Below are 17,975 nucleotides of genomic sequence, written 5' to 3' on the forward strand. Positions count from 1 at the left end.
GTCCCACACCTCCTCGGGAAGCCAGAGGGTCTGGCAGCCCCATTTGTCCAGAGCAGCTTGGGTTTGCATACCTGCCCATGCCGGGGGGTCCTCAGGTCCTGAGGACCTCAGCCCAGGTGCCGAGCTTTGAGTCTTCGGGAGTGGGCCATGGCCAGCGCTGGTGTGGTAGACTCTGCTTAGCACCTTCCGGTTTATGACCAACTCCAGCTACCTGGGCAGGTGGAGTAGGGCAGGCAGGGAGGAGACTTGAGTCCCAGGGACCCACAGTAATAACTGCTCAGGCAGCCAAGTGGCCTGCTGGCATGTCCACTGTGGTGTTCCTTTTGGCACAGAGTCCTCACCTGCCCCCCAGGAACCAGATGATTGTTCCCAATCCAGAGCAAAGTGGCTCAGGTTGTGTAAGGGGGAGGCACCAGCACTGGGACAGTCCTGAGTCAGGGACACATCCAGGCCTAGGTCCTGGGGTCCTGCACTCAGGCCAGTGCCCTCTGCTCAGCTCAGAGGGGAGCTATACACACCAGGCTTAGAGGGGTCCCTGACAGGGCAGGGCCAGGCTCCCCTCATGTCCCCTCAGGGTCACGTCCAGAGAGCAGAGCCTGGACTCCAAGGAGGCCGCCTAGAAAGGGCAGTGCAGTTCCGGGTTTCCCTCAGTTTCCCAGGGCTCCCAGAGACCAGGGCATGTCCGCCTGCCCGGGATGGAGAGGCCCCCCTGCCCGGGCACACGCATCTCTCAGGCACATGCCCACATGGCCCACATGGTTCCCTGGGTGTGCACCCATGTGCAGACTGAGGCAGCAGCTGTTTCCCAGCCCAGGGCTGCCCACAGCTTCCAGCAGCCTCTCTCCCTGCCGCCCCCTCAGGGCTTTGTGACAAAGGCTTAGGATGGGACACACGCAGGCAAGTTGGTGCACAGGCACCTGGACCTGCTCCAGGGACCTCCAGCCCACCTGGTGGCTGTGGAGCCCCAGGCTTGGGGGTCCCCAGGCCCACCCTGCACCCGCCGTGGTCTCCCCAAGGCCATGCTCTGTTTACCATAGACGCCTCCCCCTCCTGGTTCCTGTCTGTGAGGACCACACAGGAAGCTGCTGGCTTTGGCAGCTTTACTCATCGACTCTCTGCAGCCTCAACATCACTTTGTCTGGGCCCCAAGGACAACCAGGGACACATGACCCCACTCCAAGAACAAGGCCTCAGGGCCATGATCTCTCACCCTAGCCCTTCTGAACCCACCTCCATGGACACTGCCCTGGGGGTGAGAGGCAGCAGGGACCCCAAGGCTTTGCTGAGGCTCCAGGTGCCAGATGATTCCAGATGCTGCCCAGCCTGAGCCCCAGGCCTCCCCCACCCAGCCTGGCCCAAGTCACTCCAACAGCAAGCTGCCAGCATGGCCAAGCTCACCAGGGACCCATGAGGAGGCAGCCCCTTGTCTCCCTGGGGTAGGTACACCAAACCCTGCCCCTCCCTGGGACCCAGAGAGGGCTTGGCTCCTGCAGCCCCATCCCTCCCCTCCTGACCGTGGGACCGGGACACGGGGAAATTCTCCAGCAGGAAGGCCTCAGGCTCCCAGGAGGATTCCAGAGCCTGAACCAGGCCAGCCTGCTGGGGGCTCCATGTCCTCTGTTAGGGACATTCTCTCCAGCCCCTGAACTCCACCTGGGGTCTAGGTCAGAGCATGGTCCTCATACAGTTGCCTCAGGCTGAGTGGGCAGCTGCCCAGACATGTTCTTAGCTGTGACTTTGGGCAGCAGTGACATGTGTCCAAATATACAGACCCAACCCCATGGCTCCCAGGAAGCCTGGTAGGCACATTCCAGGGCATTGGGCTGGTGTCACCAAGGAGACAGATGAAAGGTCCCAAAGGACCCCATACCCACCTGCTCAGCCTCTCCCCTTCCCCATCCCACCCCTCCACAGCCCCAGGGCTACAACCAGGAAGGGGCTGATGCTCATCAGCTGAGCAGGTAGGGGCCCAAGACATGCCCATGCCCTTGCCTGGGTTCCTAGGGGGTCAGATCATCTGCCCCCCACACTCCTCACTCCATGGATGAGGCTTAGAGCTGGGAAGGGCCCTGCCCTGGGAACCCAGCACAGAGCAGCTGCCACAGCTCCTCCTGCCAGGCTGCCTTCTCTCTGGCCTTGGAATCTGGCTGCACAGACCCCAGTGCAGGGCAGCTGAGAGGGCAGGGGCTCTCCCCGTGAGGGGGGTGCTGGCAGGGGGAGGAGGGCTGGTAGCCAGGCAGGGCCGGAGGCGACCACAGCCAGTGTGGTGGACAACTGGAGAGCGGGGAGCTGCTGGGAATGCTGGAGACGGAGTCTGGGAGAGCGTCTCCAGCCCCAACCCCAGCCGGAGCCCCACTGGACCAGGGCCCTGCGTCTGTTCCTTGCAGTCTGTACACGAAACTGGCTTCTGTGGTCCCCAGGTAGCACCTGCCGAGGCTGGAGCTGGGGGAAGGACAGTCTGCCTGGGAGCTGAAGGGTGGAATTCTCCCCCCACCCCTGCCCTGGTCCTACCATGGCTTCATCCATGAAGCCCCAAGTTTGGGTCCCCACTCTTGCTAGCCCCCAATCCCCATCCCTCAACCCCCAACCAGCAGAGAAAGGCTACAGGTCTCAGGAATGGGCCAGCGAGTGGTGCCAGGCCCGTCTGGTGATGGTGTCCATCTCCCAGCAGCAGCAGTGGGGACAGGTGCTGGGCCCCCTCTAAGGCACTTGGGCAGCTGCACGTGGGGGTGGGGAAGCCACCTGTCTGCTCAGGGCTGGCAGTCCCCTTTCAGGATTTTACCTGCAGATGAGGACAGCAGGATGGGGCTCCAGCCACCATTCTCCAAAGTGTAGCCCAGGGTCAGGCAGGCCCACAGCCCCCTCCTCATGCTTGGTCCTCCAGTAGAAATGGGCTTCTCCATCCACGTACAACAGCAGCAGGTCACAGAAGGGGGTGATCTGGGAGAGGCAGGGCAGACCCATGGCCTGGTCCCAACCTGCCATCCCACTGCCTCCCCAACCCTCACCCAGAGACTCACTGTCAGCACAAAGGGCTCTGGTGGTCACCCGAGGGGCACGTGCTTGCCTGCAGCCAGAGGGAGCCATGTTGGCCAGACTCACCACACCCAACCCAGCCTCTCCAGACCCCAGAGTGAGGGTTGTGGGGATGAGCCCGAACTTCCCTGCCTGAGAGAGACCTAGGCTGAGCCTGTCTGCCTGTGGCTGTCCCCCTCTCCTGCCCCTCACCACTGCCTGCCCCCACCTACCCCAGCCTGACCCCTACCTGCCCAGTGACGAGGATGTTGAAGCGGATCCCGTAGAGCTGAGCAGGCTCTGGGCCTCCATCCCTGAAATCTCCCACCAGTGACCGGCTGTCCTGGGGCAGGAGAGAGTCCAGTGGCTGCTCTGCCCACACCTGGGTGGCCTGGCCCTCACAGGCCTCATCTTACTCATCCACTGACTCCATCCACCCCAGCCTGAGTCCTGGGTCTCAGCCCTTTATCAGTGCTGAGGACACAGGGGACAAGCAAGCTGGGACCTGCCTCTCACAAGCTCCCTGCCTGCTGGGGATGGGGACAGAAGGGTCCCTAAACAGACACTGGCAGTGTGGGGGGGAGGTGGGGCAGGCCCGGGCCTGTGGTGTCCAGAGAGGGGCACTCACTCTCCCCCAGGAACCAGGGAAGACTTCTTGCTGGGAGCCCCTCAGGCTGGATTCCCAGGGCTCAGGAAGGAGCTCTAGGCAGAGACAGAGGGCGGGGAGAGCGCAGAGGTGAGGGGAGCAGGGCGTGGGCGGGTCCAGCCCCAGATGGTTGCAAAGGACTGGGGAGGCCAGTGAAGCAAGGCCAGGAGGGTCCAGCGGCCAGTGTCACAGGACGTCACCTCCATGCCTGGTGGCTGTGTGCATGTATGCATGAGGGTGACAAGGTGACACAAAGTGGCAGAAGGATGAGACAGGTCTGCTTAGGAGACAAAGACATGACAGTACTTACAATGTAAGTGCCTTGAGTGAATCCTGGATTGGAAAATAAAAAGACTGAGAACTATTATTGGCACAGCTGGGGAAATCTAAACATTCAATTTATCTGCCAATGTTACATTCCCTGAGTGTAACAAGAGGACAGCGATCACCCAGGGAAGGTCCTCATTCTCAAGACAGCGTTGAGAGGGGTGAGTGTCCAGATATCTGCCACTTACTTTGCAACAGTTTGCTGTGAAATCCATCTAAACATACCCGGTTCTTTACAGAGGGAGAGAGAAAGGAAACAGGGCAGAATGTTAAAAAACAAAAAAACAAAACAAAAAACCTGGAGAATCCAGATGAAGGCTATAATGGGTTTTCACGGTACTGATCCTTGAAGTTTTCTGGAGATTCTTGTAATTTTTGGATAAAACCTTAAGGGAAAAGTAAAAAGAAAGCCCTGGTGCCGTGGAGGGAGGTGCTGGAGGCAGGGCGGAGTGGAGGAGGGGCTGGGGTGAGGGGTCCCAGCTGCAGCAGGGTGTGGGGACAGATGGGGTGGAGGCCAAAGGGCTCAGGAGGGAGGCTGGATGGAGCCTGTGCTGGGGGACCTGGAGCTGAGACCCCTCCTGCCCTGGGACCCCCTCACACACACAGCAGAGTGTCCAGAGGGATGGGTCAGGCTGTGGTCTGTCCCGGCTGCCACAGGAGGACAGGTTGGGGAGGACCTGGCTGAGGAGCAGCGGGTGGGCAGTGGGGCCACACCTGAAGTTGGAGCTCCTCTCCTGCAGCTGGAAGGAGTCATGGGGCTGGGAGTCTGAGCCCCCGACATCCAGGTCACAATCCCAGCGGATGCCACAGCACCGCCCTGCACACAGCGCATCACTGCTCTGCCAGCACGCGAGCCCTTGAGCCCTCTGAGAACCCTGCCCCCCATGAGCCCACCAGCAATGCCAGGTCCTCAAAGACCCCTCCACCTGTGGCCACGAGGTCCCTGATGCAGAATACAGGACAGCAGAGGCTGAAGCGTGGGTTATAGTGTTAGCAGTTGAAATAGGTGGTGTCCCAGGTCTCCAAGGCAGTGGACCTGAGAGGGGGTGGGGCTGAGGAGTCAGGCCAGGAGGGGACAAGGAGGATCTGGGGCCAGCCAGGACCCACCATGCTCACTTGGAGAAGTTGAACTTGCTGAAGGTGACAGTGTTTTTGATGAACAGCGTGAAGGACTCAGCCTGGACCAGCAGGGGCTTCCTGCAGGTGGGGGAGGTAAGGGCAGGCTCTGCTGGTCCTGCGACCCTGTCCTGGGTGTCCGACACTTACACAGACTCAGTTTCACTCTCCATGGGGCACCAGCTCCAGATCTCATGTCCTGTGGGTCCCATTGAAGACCACACACTGGCACATTTTTGTGCCTTGAAAACGCAAGACAAAGTCCAGGCCTGCAATCCCCACAGGGCCTGGGACGGGAGTGGACAGGGGGCTGCTGGCAGAAAGAAGAGATGCAGAGGCACCACCAGGCCTGGATGAGGGAGCCACCCAGGGTCCCAGCCCAGCCCCCTGAACCCCCATCCCAGTGGAGGCGCTGGAAGACAGGCCCACAGTGACCATGGCTGTGCATCCCCGTCTCCCCTTCAGGACAGTCCTTGTCACCCAGCAGGTCCCCAGTGAGATGGAGGGGCTGAGGTGGTGAGAGAGCAGAGCTGTCCAGGCCCAGGAGGTGTCTCCCCTGAGTGACCCAGCCCTGCAGTCCACGGGGACACGACCCTCCCCTGCTTAGCCCCCAAGATCCCTGAGTTTGGGGCACATGGGAAACCTGGAGGGTGCAGATAAAAGGAGGTGGTCAGAGGGGGAGGGCGAACAGCCCCCCAGCCAGATAGGGATGCAGCGCTGTCTCCCAAGGGAGAGCGAGACTCTTTCCCTCCTGACAGCTCTGTCCCTGGGGGAGCAGAAGTGACTCCTCCAGGCCCAGCTCCTCTGGTCCAATTCAGATGACAGAATAGGGAAGGTGGTGGGACTCTGGGAGGGTGAGCCAGGCCAGGGTGGATGTGCTGGGTGTGGCACACAAAGGGCGGGACCCTCCTCAGAGCCTCTAGGGAAGTGGGACCCCACACACTGGCCAAGGGACCACAGGCCAGTCCCTTCCTGGCTTGTTCCACTGTAAATAGGGACGTCAGTGCCTGCACAGGGTCACAGAGTTCTGGGCATCAGCCAGAAGGGGGCGGGGCTGAGCTCTCTGGGAGTCCCAGACCCCGGAGAGGAAGTGCCCTCAAGCATTGGGCACTGGCACAGATATGGCTCTGCCAGGCGGTGGGTGGATGCCGCTGTCCAGGGCCCCTGGCTCAGGGGCAGCAGGAGGAACACAGCACCAGGGTGGCAGGAAGGGCTGGGGAGAAGCCAAAGGAGATGCTGGGACTTTGTTGGGGTGGGACTGTGAGAAGTGGGCAGGGACAGCATGGGGCCACCTTCTCTGCCTTGCTGTCCCTACCTATGTCCTTAGTCTGCCCCTCCTCTCCACCCGGGCTGGGCCACCATCTCCTCCAATCAGACCCCATGGTGACCAGCACGGGCCCCACCTCTGCCCTCATCCACCTCCCTCCAGCAGCCCACGTGGTCCATCCCAATGCACAGACGGTCGCCTGCCCCTCCCCTGGGCCCGTCTGTGGCTCCGCTGCTGCTGGATCCACTTCAGCTCCTGAGATGAGCTCACAGGCCCTGTGATCCAGGAGGACACCCTTCCTGGTCCAGTCCAAACCTAGGGACAACCCCACTCAGTGCAGGGAGCCTCCAAGGGGCCTCATCTCACACAGCTCAGGGCCTTTGTCCACGTAGCCCCCTCTGCCTGGACATCCTCAAGATCCCCCTCCAGCCTCACACCCTGCAAGAAACCCTTCCCAATGCCCCGGGTCACCTGACGTGCCTCCCTGGGTCTCCCAGCTGTAGCTTCTGTCCCCATCGTAGGACCGGCCGCCTTAGCTGCGCTGTCAATGCAGGAGCTCTGTGAGGTGGGGACAGTGGAGTTTTGCAAGCCTGGTCTGGGAAAGGTTTGACAGGTGTTCGCTGGAGGCTGTGACACTACAAGGACACAGTGCATGTGCTGGGAGGGACCAGACGACCAGGCCCCTGAGAGGAGCTGGCAGGAACTCTGCTATTCTCAGGAAGCCGGCTTGTCAGATCTGGTGGATTACCCAGCCCCAGCAGTTTTGAGGGAAGGGCCAGAAGCCCAGAGAGGAGCAAAGAGGATCACACGGATTCCAGAAAACACACAGCCATGGCCCCAGCACAATTTCAGGACAGTCTACAAACCGAACATTAACCAGACGTCTCTGAACATTTAGAAAGGGAAGGACATTGTGTGTGTTTCTGAACGTCAGCACATCCTCTGTGCACGTGCCTCACCTCATTGTGGACGGGCCAACCAGGGACATGTGGCACCCCAGCCACTGTGGTGGGACCAATGACCAGGACTCAGGGGACAGGGGCCACACAGTTACCCTCCAGCCCAGCAAGTGATTCAGTGTTGGTCAGAAAGATATCGCTGTGGAAGTAGGCTTCCAGGGCTGGGTCTGGGTCCCAACTGTTCACACAAAATCCACAACTGGGCAACTGAGCATGTAAAAGTGGTTAAGATGGTAAATTTTACATTACACATATTTTATGGAAATAAAAATATTGGGAAAAATATCCACAGCTGGGGAGGACAGCGAGTGTGATCTGTGAGAGTCACTAGGCACCTGGGACGTCCCCAGGTGAGAGGAAAAGGTGGGATTTGGAGGAAGAGTCTGCGTTTCCACATGAACAAGCAAGAAGAGGGTGGCCCACTCTAGCTTGACCACACTTGTCGAGAAAAATATCCAGAGATCATAAGTGACCCTGTGCTCCGCATAAGGAATGTGCTATGTTTGCCAAAAAAAATGGAAGCTGCCCTGGGACACATTAACAGAGGCTAGGCATAGAGAAGGGGAGGTGATCTTCCAGCTTGGTTCTTGCTAACAGAGCCCACCTAAGCATTGTGCCCAGTTCTGGGGGTTACACTGACAACCTGGAGAGTGCCCAGAGGAGGAGCCAGGGTGGGAGGGGCCTGGAAACACACAGAGAACAGCAGTGGAAGGATCTGGAAGCAGACTGCTCTGAGGTGCAGACTCCCGACCCCGACACACTGGAGGCCTTGGGTCAGTGACTCAGCCTGGCTGAGCCTCAGTCTTCTCCTCTTAAATGGGGCCTGCAGTAATTCCTGCCAGGCAGGGAGCTTGTGAGATGAAATGAAATGACTCAGCAAAGGTCTCAGCTCAGAGCCTGGGCTACAGCAGCACATGCTGAGCCTCAAGCACCTGGGAAGGAGAAGGGGGGACACGGCTGTGACCCAGGGCTGGTGGAGGAACCAGGGACCCACTGAGAGGCTCCCAGGCAGCCTGACCTCTGGGCATCTGCTCTGAGCTCGTTCTGGTGTCACAAGGAAATTGGTCACCAAGAAGAGCACATTCTCTCCCTGGAAGGCAGGGGTCAAGGTTGGCCCTGCTTGGTTCCTCGATGGGAGAGGCCAGAGGCTGGCATCTGGGTTTGGGAGGGAAGGGGTCCTGTCCCATCGAGTCATTGATCCTGTGCCCCAGGACAACCCTGTGCCTCCAGTGAGGCAAGTTGAGGCTGAGACAGGAGGCTGGCTGGGTTTCCAGCCATTTCTGAGCCCCTGTCTGCCTCTTTGGGGCAAGTATTTTTCTTTATTACTCTCATTTGCTCAACCAGAATTCTCCATGAACCTACTGCTCTAGGCACTGAGGATCCAGAGCTAAATGGGGCCGGGTGCCCACCCAGGCTAGTGGGGAGGTGGACCCCTCATTGCATGCATGACTGGGGGCCAGGGGAGCAGGTGGTGAGCTCTGCCTGGGAAAAGGCAGGGGCTGTGGGGAAGGGTGGTTGGCACCATGTGCTGCCCATGACAGCTCTGCACGTGTAGGGGGACGCACATGCAGGAAGGGAGGGGAGGGCTGGGCAGAGGGCAGCTGGGGGCAGCGGTCAGGATCTGCAGGGACTAGGTGGCCACCATCACGGAAGGGAGCCTCCAAGGGTGGCAAGCAATGGCTGGCAGGTCTGATGGTGTCACCTGTGAAAGTTCAGCCTGGCTGCTGCATGAGCTCACCTGGGACCCACAGGAAGACCACAGGGACAACGGAGGCAGCAGGGAAACTGTCACAGATGGAATGGATGGGAGGGAGGGAGGGGGAGGTGTCAAGCCAGGTCCAGCGTTGGCCCTGGGGACATCATGGCCTCACTGGATGAAAAGAGGACCCCCTGGGGAGAGGGAGAGGGTTCCTTTGGACAAGGCGGGTGTGCACCAGGAGGTGGCTATGCTGGGGCAGGTGTCCCTGGGGTACAGTGTGGGCATCAGCAGAACAGAGGAAATGGGGGCTGTGGAAGATCTGGGTGGAGGGAGGAGGCCCGGAAGGCAGCGTGGGGTGAGCAGAGGGGGAGCCAGCCCACAGGACAAAGGGCAGGGAGGGAGCATTCAGGAGCTCCAGGCCCTGCCCCCTGCCCCCACCCCTCCCTCTAGTTCAAGGCTGGAGCCCTCAGACCCTCCATTCTTCCAGATTCCCCTTTGTAAATGCAGTCCCTCTGGCCCGGCTCCCTGACTCCTCCCCCTGTCCACCTGGAAACCTCTTACACATCCCTGAAAACCTGTCCAGGACCACTCCTCGTTCAGGCCCTTCCTGAGCCTGGCCCTGTGACAGCGCCAGCACCCCCTCTGGCATCACATCCCCTCTTGCACACACTCGCTGCAGGGGTGGGGTCAGAGGTGTGAGCGCCTGGCAGCAGCACCCACACACCCACTTGTGGTGGCTTCACGAAGTCATCATGTCCCAGTTCCTTTTCTGGGTCACAGAAACCCCTTTGAGTTTCATGATGACAGAAACCTGAGGATCCAGGGAGTGCTCCTGGTAGCCTTTTTTGGCAAGGAGGGCCCACCTTGGGAGGAGGCGATGGGCAGTGTGGCACATCCACTGCACAGGGTGACCAGCAGTAGAGCTGGCCCCACCCACTCAGCCCCTACACATCCTATAGGCTCCCAGCACAGCCTTCAGGCCCTGCCTCTTCTCCAGCCTCATTTCCACCCAAACACCCTGCACAGACCAGACATTGCAGCCACACATCGGAGAGCCATGTGCTCAGACTGAGCTGCCCACCTCCTCCCTCACCAGCCGTCCCCCTCCCCTGCCCCAGCCACACCATCTCCTCCTCAAAGGCTCCCCTGACCCGGCACAGCTGGTGGCCTTTCTCAGGGACCTCAGGGCTGCAGCTCTCACAGGGGTCAGGGACTACCTCCTGCCCTTCCGGGGCCTCCTGGGAAGGGCAAGACCATCCTGCTCTGCACCCAGAGCCCAACACGTGGCTGGGGACAAGGCCCAGGAAAGGAGGTAAGTGGCCACACAGGGGGACACAAGCATATGGCTCGCTCTTGTCCCTGCTGGCCTCTAGAGAGACAGAGAGCCTTCCTTCTGCCCCTCCCCTGTTCCAACATGCCCCCTCCACCACCACCAGCCCGGCCCCTGAAGAGTCAGACCCCCAACCCTCAGCCCAGCAGGACCAGTCAGGGTCCCTCCAGCCAACCCACCCAGGAGCCATTCTCTCACCCACCATGCAGACCAGGACCCCGAGCTGCAGCAGCCTCTGCAGGGCGTCCACCCGCCACTTCCTGGTCATCCCTTACTTCTCAATTTTGTAATCCAGAAGACCCCAGCCTGTCCTGGTCCATGGGGAGCCCCTGCTCTCAGCTCCTGCTGGCTGCTGGGAGCAGGAGTCAGCACAGCAGCTGCAGCCTCAGCTGAATAGGAGGCAAAGCAGGGTCCCAGGCCAGGCCAGCAGCCATTAAAAGGACACTTCCACTGGGGGCAGGATCCAGCCCCACCCCAGCCCTGGGCTCAGCCTCAACCCCCAGTTGCCCTGGGCCTCCCTTCCTTCCCAACCTCCCTCTGCTCGGCCCTGGGGCACAGACAGGAGCAGCCCCTCTCCCCTGCCCTTTCGCCTCACTTCCTCAGGGGTGACAGGGTTATAGGTACTTTGAGAGGGTGCCATGGTGATGGCAGAGCCCAGAGGAGGGGCCAAGGAAAGCTTCAGGAAGAAGGGATCCTGGTGGCCGAGGAGACTTTGGACCCGGGTTTGGACTCCAACCTTCAGACAGCAGGTGCCCGGTCAAGGGGTTCAGGTCTGTCTCTCACCTTGGGGGCTTCTAGGCACTTGTGGAGGGGGCAGGGGATGCATGTCCAGCAGAGAGTACATCCCTCCGTGGGACACCTGCAGGGCAGCCGGCGGCCACTCCGGCCCCGTGCCCTCCCGGAAATGCTCTTGGCAGCATCAGTTGTTCCACCATCAGAACACACTTCCAGAATGAGGTTAAAATGCAAAAACCCAGCCAAACAGTCTAAGGAAGGGTGCACCACCCCTTCCTGAAATAGGATTGCGGCTGGGTTTTCAGAACCCATGGGAGAAAGTAAACTAATGATTGCATAGAACTTAGAATTATTTCAGTGTTGTGCCCTATAAAATGTTCATGAAACATACGTGGTCTGCAATGCAATAGAAAAGACATAATGTGCACTTTGCTGTCAGACAGGCAGGTCCTAAGTCTGGCTCTGCTGGGATCAGCTACTTCTAGCTGTGTGACTTTGAGGAAAGGACTTGCTTTCTCTGAGCCTCGGTGTCCCCATCTGTATATGGGGCAGGAGTGGCTACTGGCACAGGAAGAAATGCCTCTAGAGGGGAAACAGGCTGGGGAGTGACAGATGCAGGGGAGGAGGCAGGCGGCGGTGCCTGGGGAGGCAGCCACACTTAGCCCCTGTCTCCTATCAGGCACCGTGGGCTTGGAGTGCTCCTCAAGGACACCCTCTCCCTGAGGTCTCCCCAGGCCCACAGCGTCATGCCTGCCTCCTGGTTTCTGTGCCAGGGAAGTGCCCCAGAGCTGAACCTGTGGCACCATGGCCTGGGGCCCCAGCTACCCCTGGAGGGACACTGGGCCAGGCTTGGAGCATAGGACCTGGGAGGCAGCAGCCATGGGAGTGGCCCTCCCTGAGCCCATCCCACACATTCCCCAGCCTTGCTCTGTGCCGGGTATGTCCCATCCCTCACATCTGGGTGGCAGATGGGATCCAGGCTGTGACGGAGATCACTCTAGGGGTTGGGGAGCCCCCCTAATGCACTGGGGTGTCAGGGAAGGCTCCAGGAGGTCTGGTGGAGCCTAGATGGAGAAGCAGGCATCCCCTGGGCCTGTAGGAAGGGGAGGGCCTTCCAGGTGGAGGGCATCAAGTGGGCGGAGCCCTGGGAACAGGAGCCAGGGTAGTCAGCAGCTATGTGCGGGACCCTCAGCCCTGGGGAGGATCAGGCCCTCAGGCCCCTCTCTGTCCAAGGGGGCCCGGGCTCTGGCTTCCATGCTGACCTCCAATCGCTGTGTCAAGTGGCTGGAGCTTTCGGACACTGGGCTGTGCGGGGCTGGTGCACAGGTCCTAGCAGGTGTCCTGAGCAGAAGCAGCAGCATCTGTAGGAGGTGCCCAGCCTGGGACAGGTAGGCAGACTTGAGTCCTCCCTTTCCTGCGGGGTGTGGGACCCCCACAGCCAGGCCTTCTCCCCCTGGACCTGCTGGGGTTGCTGAGGGAGGGGCCTCAGCACAGGATGGGGGGGGTGGAGTTAGACCCTCTGTGCTGCAACCAATGCTGGATGACACTCCCTCCTTCACCCGCCCCACCCCTCCAGCCCCCTCCTCTGCTGGCCAGTGCCTCCTGCATGTGGTGGCCTCCCAGTGCCTGAATGCAGGGTGGGAGGGTCCTTCCACACAGAGAGATGGGGCTGGCAGTGTGAGAGGAGGGAGGGCTGGGTGGGAGTTGGTGGGACTGGATCCAAATGCCATCTCTGCCACAGAAGAGCAGTGTGACCCTGGGCCAGCAGCTCAACCTCGCCGAGCCTCAGTCTCCAATCTGTGAAACGGACCCAACAATGCCACTCAGCCCTCGGGGTTGTGATGAGCATTAAATGCTCAGCAGAGTGTCTGCCCGTGTACGTGCTCCATGCATGGCCCCTTGGGCTGTCACTGCCAGTCCCCAGAGATGTGGCAGTGGGGGCTCCGGTGGGGGTTATATTGCTGCCAGGCACGAGCCATCAACAGGGTGGCTGCACCTCCATCCCAGCATCCTCCTCGGCACCACAAAGGAGGTGGCCTTAACCCCTTGACAAAGAAGCTCGTGGACACACGGGGTGGGGTGAGGTATCCAGCCGATGGGTAGCAGAATGGCCATGCAACCCCAGGACAGTCCCCCTGCAAAGCCCCTCCCACTGCCTCAGGCCTGCAGTTTGGGGGCTGGAGGAAGGTGGAGGAGGGCAGTGTCTGACTTGGGTCCCACTGACTGGGGAGTGGTGCCAGCCCCCAGATGTGGACCTGTCGGAGAACCAGCCGGGAGTGGTGGGTGCCCAGGCTGTGTGTGCTGCCCTCACAGTGACCCCAGCCATGCAGAGGGTACAGCTGGCAGGGAACGGCCTGGAGGAGCAGGCGGCCCAGTACCTTGCTGAACTCCTGCTGGCCCACATGGGCCTGAAACCCCTGGACCTGAGCTACAGCCAGCTGAGTGACCAATCAGGTTCTATCTGGCCTGGGCCACAGTGGGGCCCGTCTTCCTGGGGCAGGAGTGGGTGGAGGTTGGCAGGACCACTCTGAGCATCCGTGCTCTGGCCCCTCTCCCCACGTCCCACCTCAGCCTGCCCCTTGCCCACTCCTTCCACACAGAACTCTTACTCCTCCCTGGATGTGTCATTGCCCACCGCTGCCTGTGCTGGGGGCTGACTTAGCCACTAGGCACCCAGCATGAACAAAACAGAGGCCCTGGCCTCAGGGAACACACACTAACAAGGTCATTCTCCATAATTATTGGTGCTACAAGGGACAAACAGGACGTGATTCCAGAGAAGAATGGGGATCCCTGCTTAGAGGGGTGGCCAGGGTGGCCTCTGTGAGGAGGTGACATTGAAGCTGAAATGTGCAGGTTGGGGAGGAATCAGCCATAGGAGGGCCAGAGGGAGTGCATTTCAAGCAGAGGAACAGTGAACACACAGGCCTGTTTCTCAGACTGACGGACACCAGTGTGACTGGGCTATCGGGCCAGGGGAGAGTGGCCAGGCTGTGGGGTGGAGAGGCCACAGGGGGCTGCAGGGCCACAAATCATGGCAAAAGGCATGAAGATTTTATTCTGAGTCTGTGGAAGACATCAGTAGGATTCCTTGATTTCACCAGTTTCATGCCCCAGGGCCTTTGCATGGGCTGTCTGCTTTGCAAGGTACATACTGTCTACCTGCCTGTCCTCAACAACTCCAGTCAAATATAAAAATCACCTGGGACCATGGGTTAGGAGTATAGACTCAGGGAGATGCCCATGCACCCGCATTTTAGCAGGTATCCCAGGAGATTTGTCTGATTGAGAAAGTCTGGGAGTCTCTGCTCTGTCTCAAAATGCTTAGAGCATGTAGGGTGGCACCAGCTTTGGCCTGTGGGAATCAGCACTAGGATCTGACTGCCAGAGAGCCAGTTTACCTTCTAAGAAAGTTGCCGTGGGAAGTCAGTGAAATTACGCAAGAGAAGCTCATTTCAGACTTTCCACAAACCAAGTCCAGGTGTCCCTGTGGGCTGCGTGGTCAGAGGGCAGGCACCAGAGAGGCGGCCAGGAGGGAGGGGCTGGAGGCTGAGGCCTGTGAAGCCTGCACAAATACGGGAGGGGCAGTCTTCAGGCTGGAGAAGGACAGACTCCGCAGGGCCATTTTGTTTCCCCAGGTGGGGCTCTGTGGGTGGGCCCGACTCCTGGAGGTGAAACAGCTTGGGTCCAGTCTCCCCACCTGACTCCATGGCGATTGTGGCACCTGCCACATAAGGTGGCTGCAGGGGTCACCAAGACCAAGCCTGGGAACCACAGAAGGCCGACTCCTGCCTGTAGAAGAACTTTCTCACCCTCCAGCTGCTCAGCAAGGAAGGGGCTTCCCTACACAGTGGGAGACCACGGTCCTCTCCTCCCAGCCTGGAAGGGTCTGAGGAAGGGGAAGTCCGCGCATCTGGGAGCCTGGGGCTCAGACCCGGCTCTGGGCCTGGAGTCTACGCGCTGTTCTCAGGGAGGCCGCGCGGGGGCCGCGCCTCCTGCAGGGAGCTCTCCGCGGTGCTGAAAGTGCCTCCCAGGCGCGTCGGGCCCCGCGGGCTGGCTGAGCGCTCTGCCCAGTCAGCGCATCTCTTTTCCTCTGTGCGTTTCTTCAGACCAGCCTTCCCAGACCTGTGCTGGGTGCGGGAACCATGGAATGGAGGGGGTGAAATTCAGGTCTCTGAGGGCCCCTGGGCTGATGGGAGAGACTGGCCAGGCAGAGAGGTCTGATGGCCAGAGACTGGGAAGAGGGAAGCACAGTGGGCATGGGACCCGACGCTGCCCAGACCAGCCAGGCGGGCAAGGCTTCCTGACACTGTGACCCCAGGTGAGAAGCATGAGGAGCTGTTAGCCAGGTGAAGAAAGGGGTCAACAGTTCCACACACGGAAACAACCTGGGGGCATGCTGTTTCCGGCACTTTTGAGAACTGGATGCAGGGCAGACTGGTTGAGTGCTGACAGAGTGGGGAGCAGTGTGGGTGGGTGGGTGGGGCTTCTGCCCATTTTACATGCTGGATATCTCCCAGGGTTTCTTAACCTCACATGGCCCCCACTTTCCTTTCTCTACCACCCCTGCCTCCTCTCCACCACAGCTGCACTGGCCTTGTCACTTCTTGACTATAGGCTAGAGCAAAAGCCTCCCAACAGTCCCCTGGCCTCTTGTTTCTGTTCCTGCCCAACCTACTCCATCCTATACTCCCACCGCTAAGGAGTCCAGTCTTGTCATTTCTTAAAGCCCTCTCTGTCTCCTCACCACTGATAGGGTGCTGCCCAAGGCCCTTATCCTAGCATTCAATGTTCTCAGCATCTTTCAAGTTCCCATCGCTCCTCCCTCATTTCACTGGCTTCCCCCCACCTGCCACCTGCATTTCCACAAGTGCCCTGTGCTCCCTCAGCCTCCACACACTTGCTCTTTCCTGTGCCTTCTCTCCACTCTATGTGCACACGTGCATAAGGACTCTCTCAGTCTTCATGGTTATCTCCTCTGTCCTCACTTTCCTGACCCCCCAGGCAGGGTTAGCCCCCACTCTGTTCCCATGCCTCCCTCTTTGAAGTCTAGAATAGCTCACATCCCACTACTTTGTATTTATATCTCCTCCATTAAATGTGAAATCCTTCAGGGCATGGCAGGCCCATGTTGGGTTCAACTCCATGACCCTCATTCCCAGCAGAGACCCTGGCACACAGCGGGCATCAGCATCATTTTCTGAAGGAGTAAACAGTGAATAAGAAGGTCTCTCTTGGTGTTTCTGAAGGGTGGGCACTTGGACCAGCCCTGGCAGAAAACACAGGACTCACTGAGCTAGAAATGAGCTGGAGTCATGTTCGAGGCCCAGGAGCCATGGCCTTTGCCAGGGGACTGGAGGTATGAGGCCCCACCCCTCAGCCCCTCTGGCCTGTCTTTTGGGAGCAGGTCTCCCAGGTGCCAGTCCCCATTTTGCAGCACTTCAGAAGTGAACCTTGGATCTTTTAAGCAGAGCTTCAAGAATATTTCGTTAAGTGACTTAAGTTCCACTTAGTGACAGCTCCACTTGATGACAACAATGTCCTCTCCCCTGTGCCCACTCTCTCATCACTCACTGAGGGGTGCAAAGCTGACTGTCACACACCTTCCCCAGACATCACAGACACTTGGCTGGTGGGGACATGGTGCAGTCTGGTGACACATGCTCACTGTTGGGCATACGCAGATGCTTCCCGAGATGATGCCCTGGCACCCTTGGGTCCCAGCACACTTTCAAACAGCCCACTTACTCCCTTGGATGTGGTGGCTTGTAGTCCTTGGGAACGGGTGGCTCCAGCCCCTGTCAGGGTGTCACGAGATGCCTGAAGTGCACCTGGTGCCAGCTCCCTGTGTGGTCCTCCTCAAGGAAGGGCAGCCGCTGCCTTGCCCTGTGACAGGGGCTGACCTGGGCTCCTGCCCACAAGGTGGCAGGTCAGGCTCTGTCTTCCCAGAACATCCCCTAGCTCCACCCTTCTCCCCATCATAGCTCCCACAGCCCATCACTGGAGCCGCCCTGGGCCCCTGGGCTGCTGCATGCCTCAGAGTCTCTGCCCTTGAGAGGCCCCAAAGTGGGTTTGGGGCTTGATCACTGTGTCTCTGGGGCCTGCTGCTGTGAGTCAGCCCCCAGGCCTAAGGGTCATTCACATCTATGCCTCTCTGTCTGCTGGGCTTCCAGGGGTGCAGCTCTATGGTCACCACCATCCAAGCCACAGACTAACCTGGACTCTGTCCTTCAACACATGGTACATAGTCTTTGGACCTCGGGTCTCCTGGGTTCTGAGACTGTGGCCCCTGACTTTCTCCACCATCACATGTGGTCCCATGGCTTCTTTCTTTTGCGTTCCAGGCAAACATCTTCCTGAGAGTCCTGGACAGCTCCTTCAATGGCCTTGGACATTCTGGAGCCTCCGAGGTGAGTGAGGCACTTAAAATCAACAACGTGTTGGAGGAACTCAGCATGAGGTGAGGGGCATGGGGTGTCCTCCATGCCACAGTCTCTGGGACCATAGCCACCCCAGGACCAGGGGCTCTGTAATCTTGCTGCTGTTCACTACTTTAAGTCCCAAACTTACCTCGGTCTACCTATGATGGGGCCTGAGCCACAATCTGAGAGCGCCCAGCTCCGTCCTTCTCACTCGAGTTCATCATTTGAACATTGGGGCTCGTGATTTCCACTGCACAGGTGGGGGCTGGGAATTGCACACGTGTGTGTGAAGCAGAGAACCTGGTGCAGGGCGGGTGCTCACATGCTCTGCTCAGCTCATGGCTGCTGGGGGCCTGCTGTGTGTGGGCTGCTCCTCCAGGCCAAAGCAGGGTCCTAGGTCTCAGCAGGGAACCAGGGCAGGGGCTGCAAGCTCTGCTTGATGGCCAGGGCACCCTCGCT

The 17,975-nt window shown here is 59.6% G+C and overlaps 1 protein-coding gene and 1 pseudogene across 1 annotated transcript; one reads left to right on the forward strand and one right to left on the reverse strand.

The window, feature by feature from the left end:
* Positions 1 to 2,778: 2,778 nt before the first annotated feature.
* LOC106826194 (P2X purinoceptor 6-like) lies at positions 2,779 to 10,999 on the reverse strand (annotated as a pseudogene).
* LOC106826193 (leucine-rich repeat-containing protein 74B-like) lies at positions 10,998 to 17,558 on the forward strand. Its single transcript, XM_044775099.2, has 6 exons — positions 10,998 to 11,056; positions 11,774 to 11,913; positions 12,326 to 12,457; positions 13,342 to 13,548; positions 16,344 to 16,453; positions 17,439 to 17,558. The coding sequence occupies exons 1-6, from the start codon at positions 10,998 to 11,000 to the stop codon at positions 17,556 to 17,558; spliced, it is 768 nt and encodes a 255-aa protein (XP_044631034.2).
* The last annotated feature ends 417 nt before the right edge of the window (positions 17,559 to 17,975 follow it).

This window comes from Equus asinus, chromosome 8 (genome assembly GCF_041296235.1).
Source record: "Equus asinus isolate D_3611 breed Donkey chromosome 8, EquAss-T2T_v2, whole genome shotgun sequence".
NCBI classification, from domain to species: Eukaryota; Metazoa; Chordata; class Mammalia; order Perissodactyla; family Equidae; genus Equus; species Equus asinus.

Excerpts from the sequence above, each read along its gene's own strand:
- LOC106826193 (XM_044775099.2), top strand. The coding sequence starts at position 10,998 with ATGGTGATGGCAGAGCCCAGAGGAGGGGCCAAGGAAAGCTTCAGGAAG. Across the intron at positions 11,057-11,773 it reads TTCAGGAAGAAGGGATCCTG|GCACCGTGGGCTTGGAGTGC; the intron begins GTGGCCGAGGAG and ends GTCTCCTATCAG. Across the intron at positions 13,549-16,343 it reads CCAGCTGAGTGACCAATCAG|GGTGGGCACTTGGACCAGCC; the intron begins GTTCTATCTGGC and ends GTGTTTCTGAAG.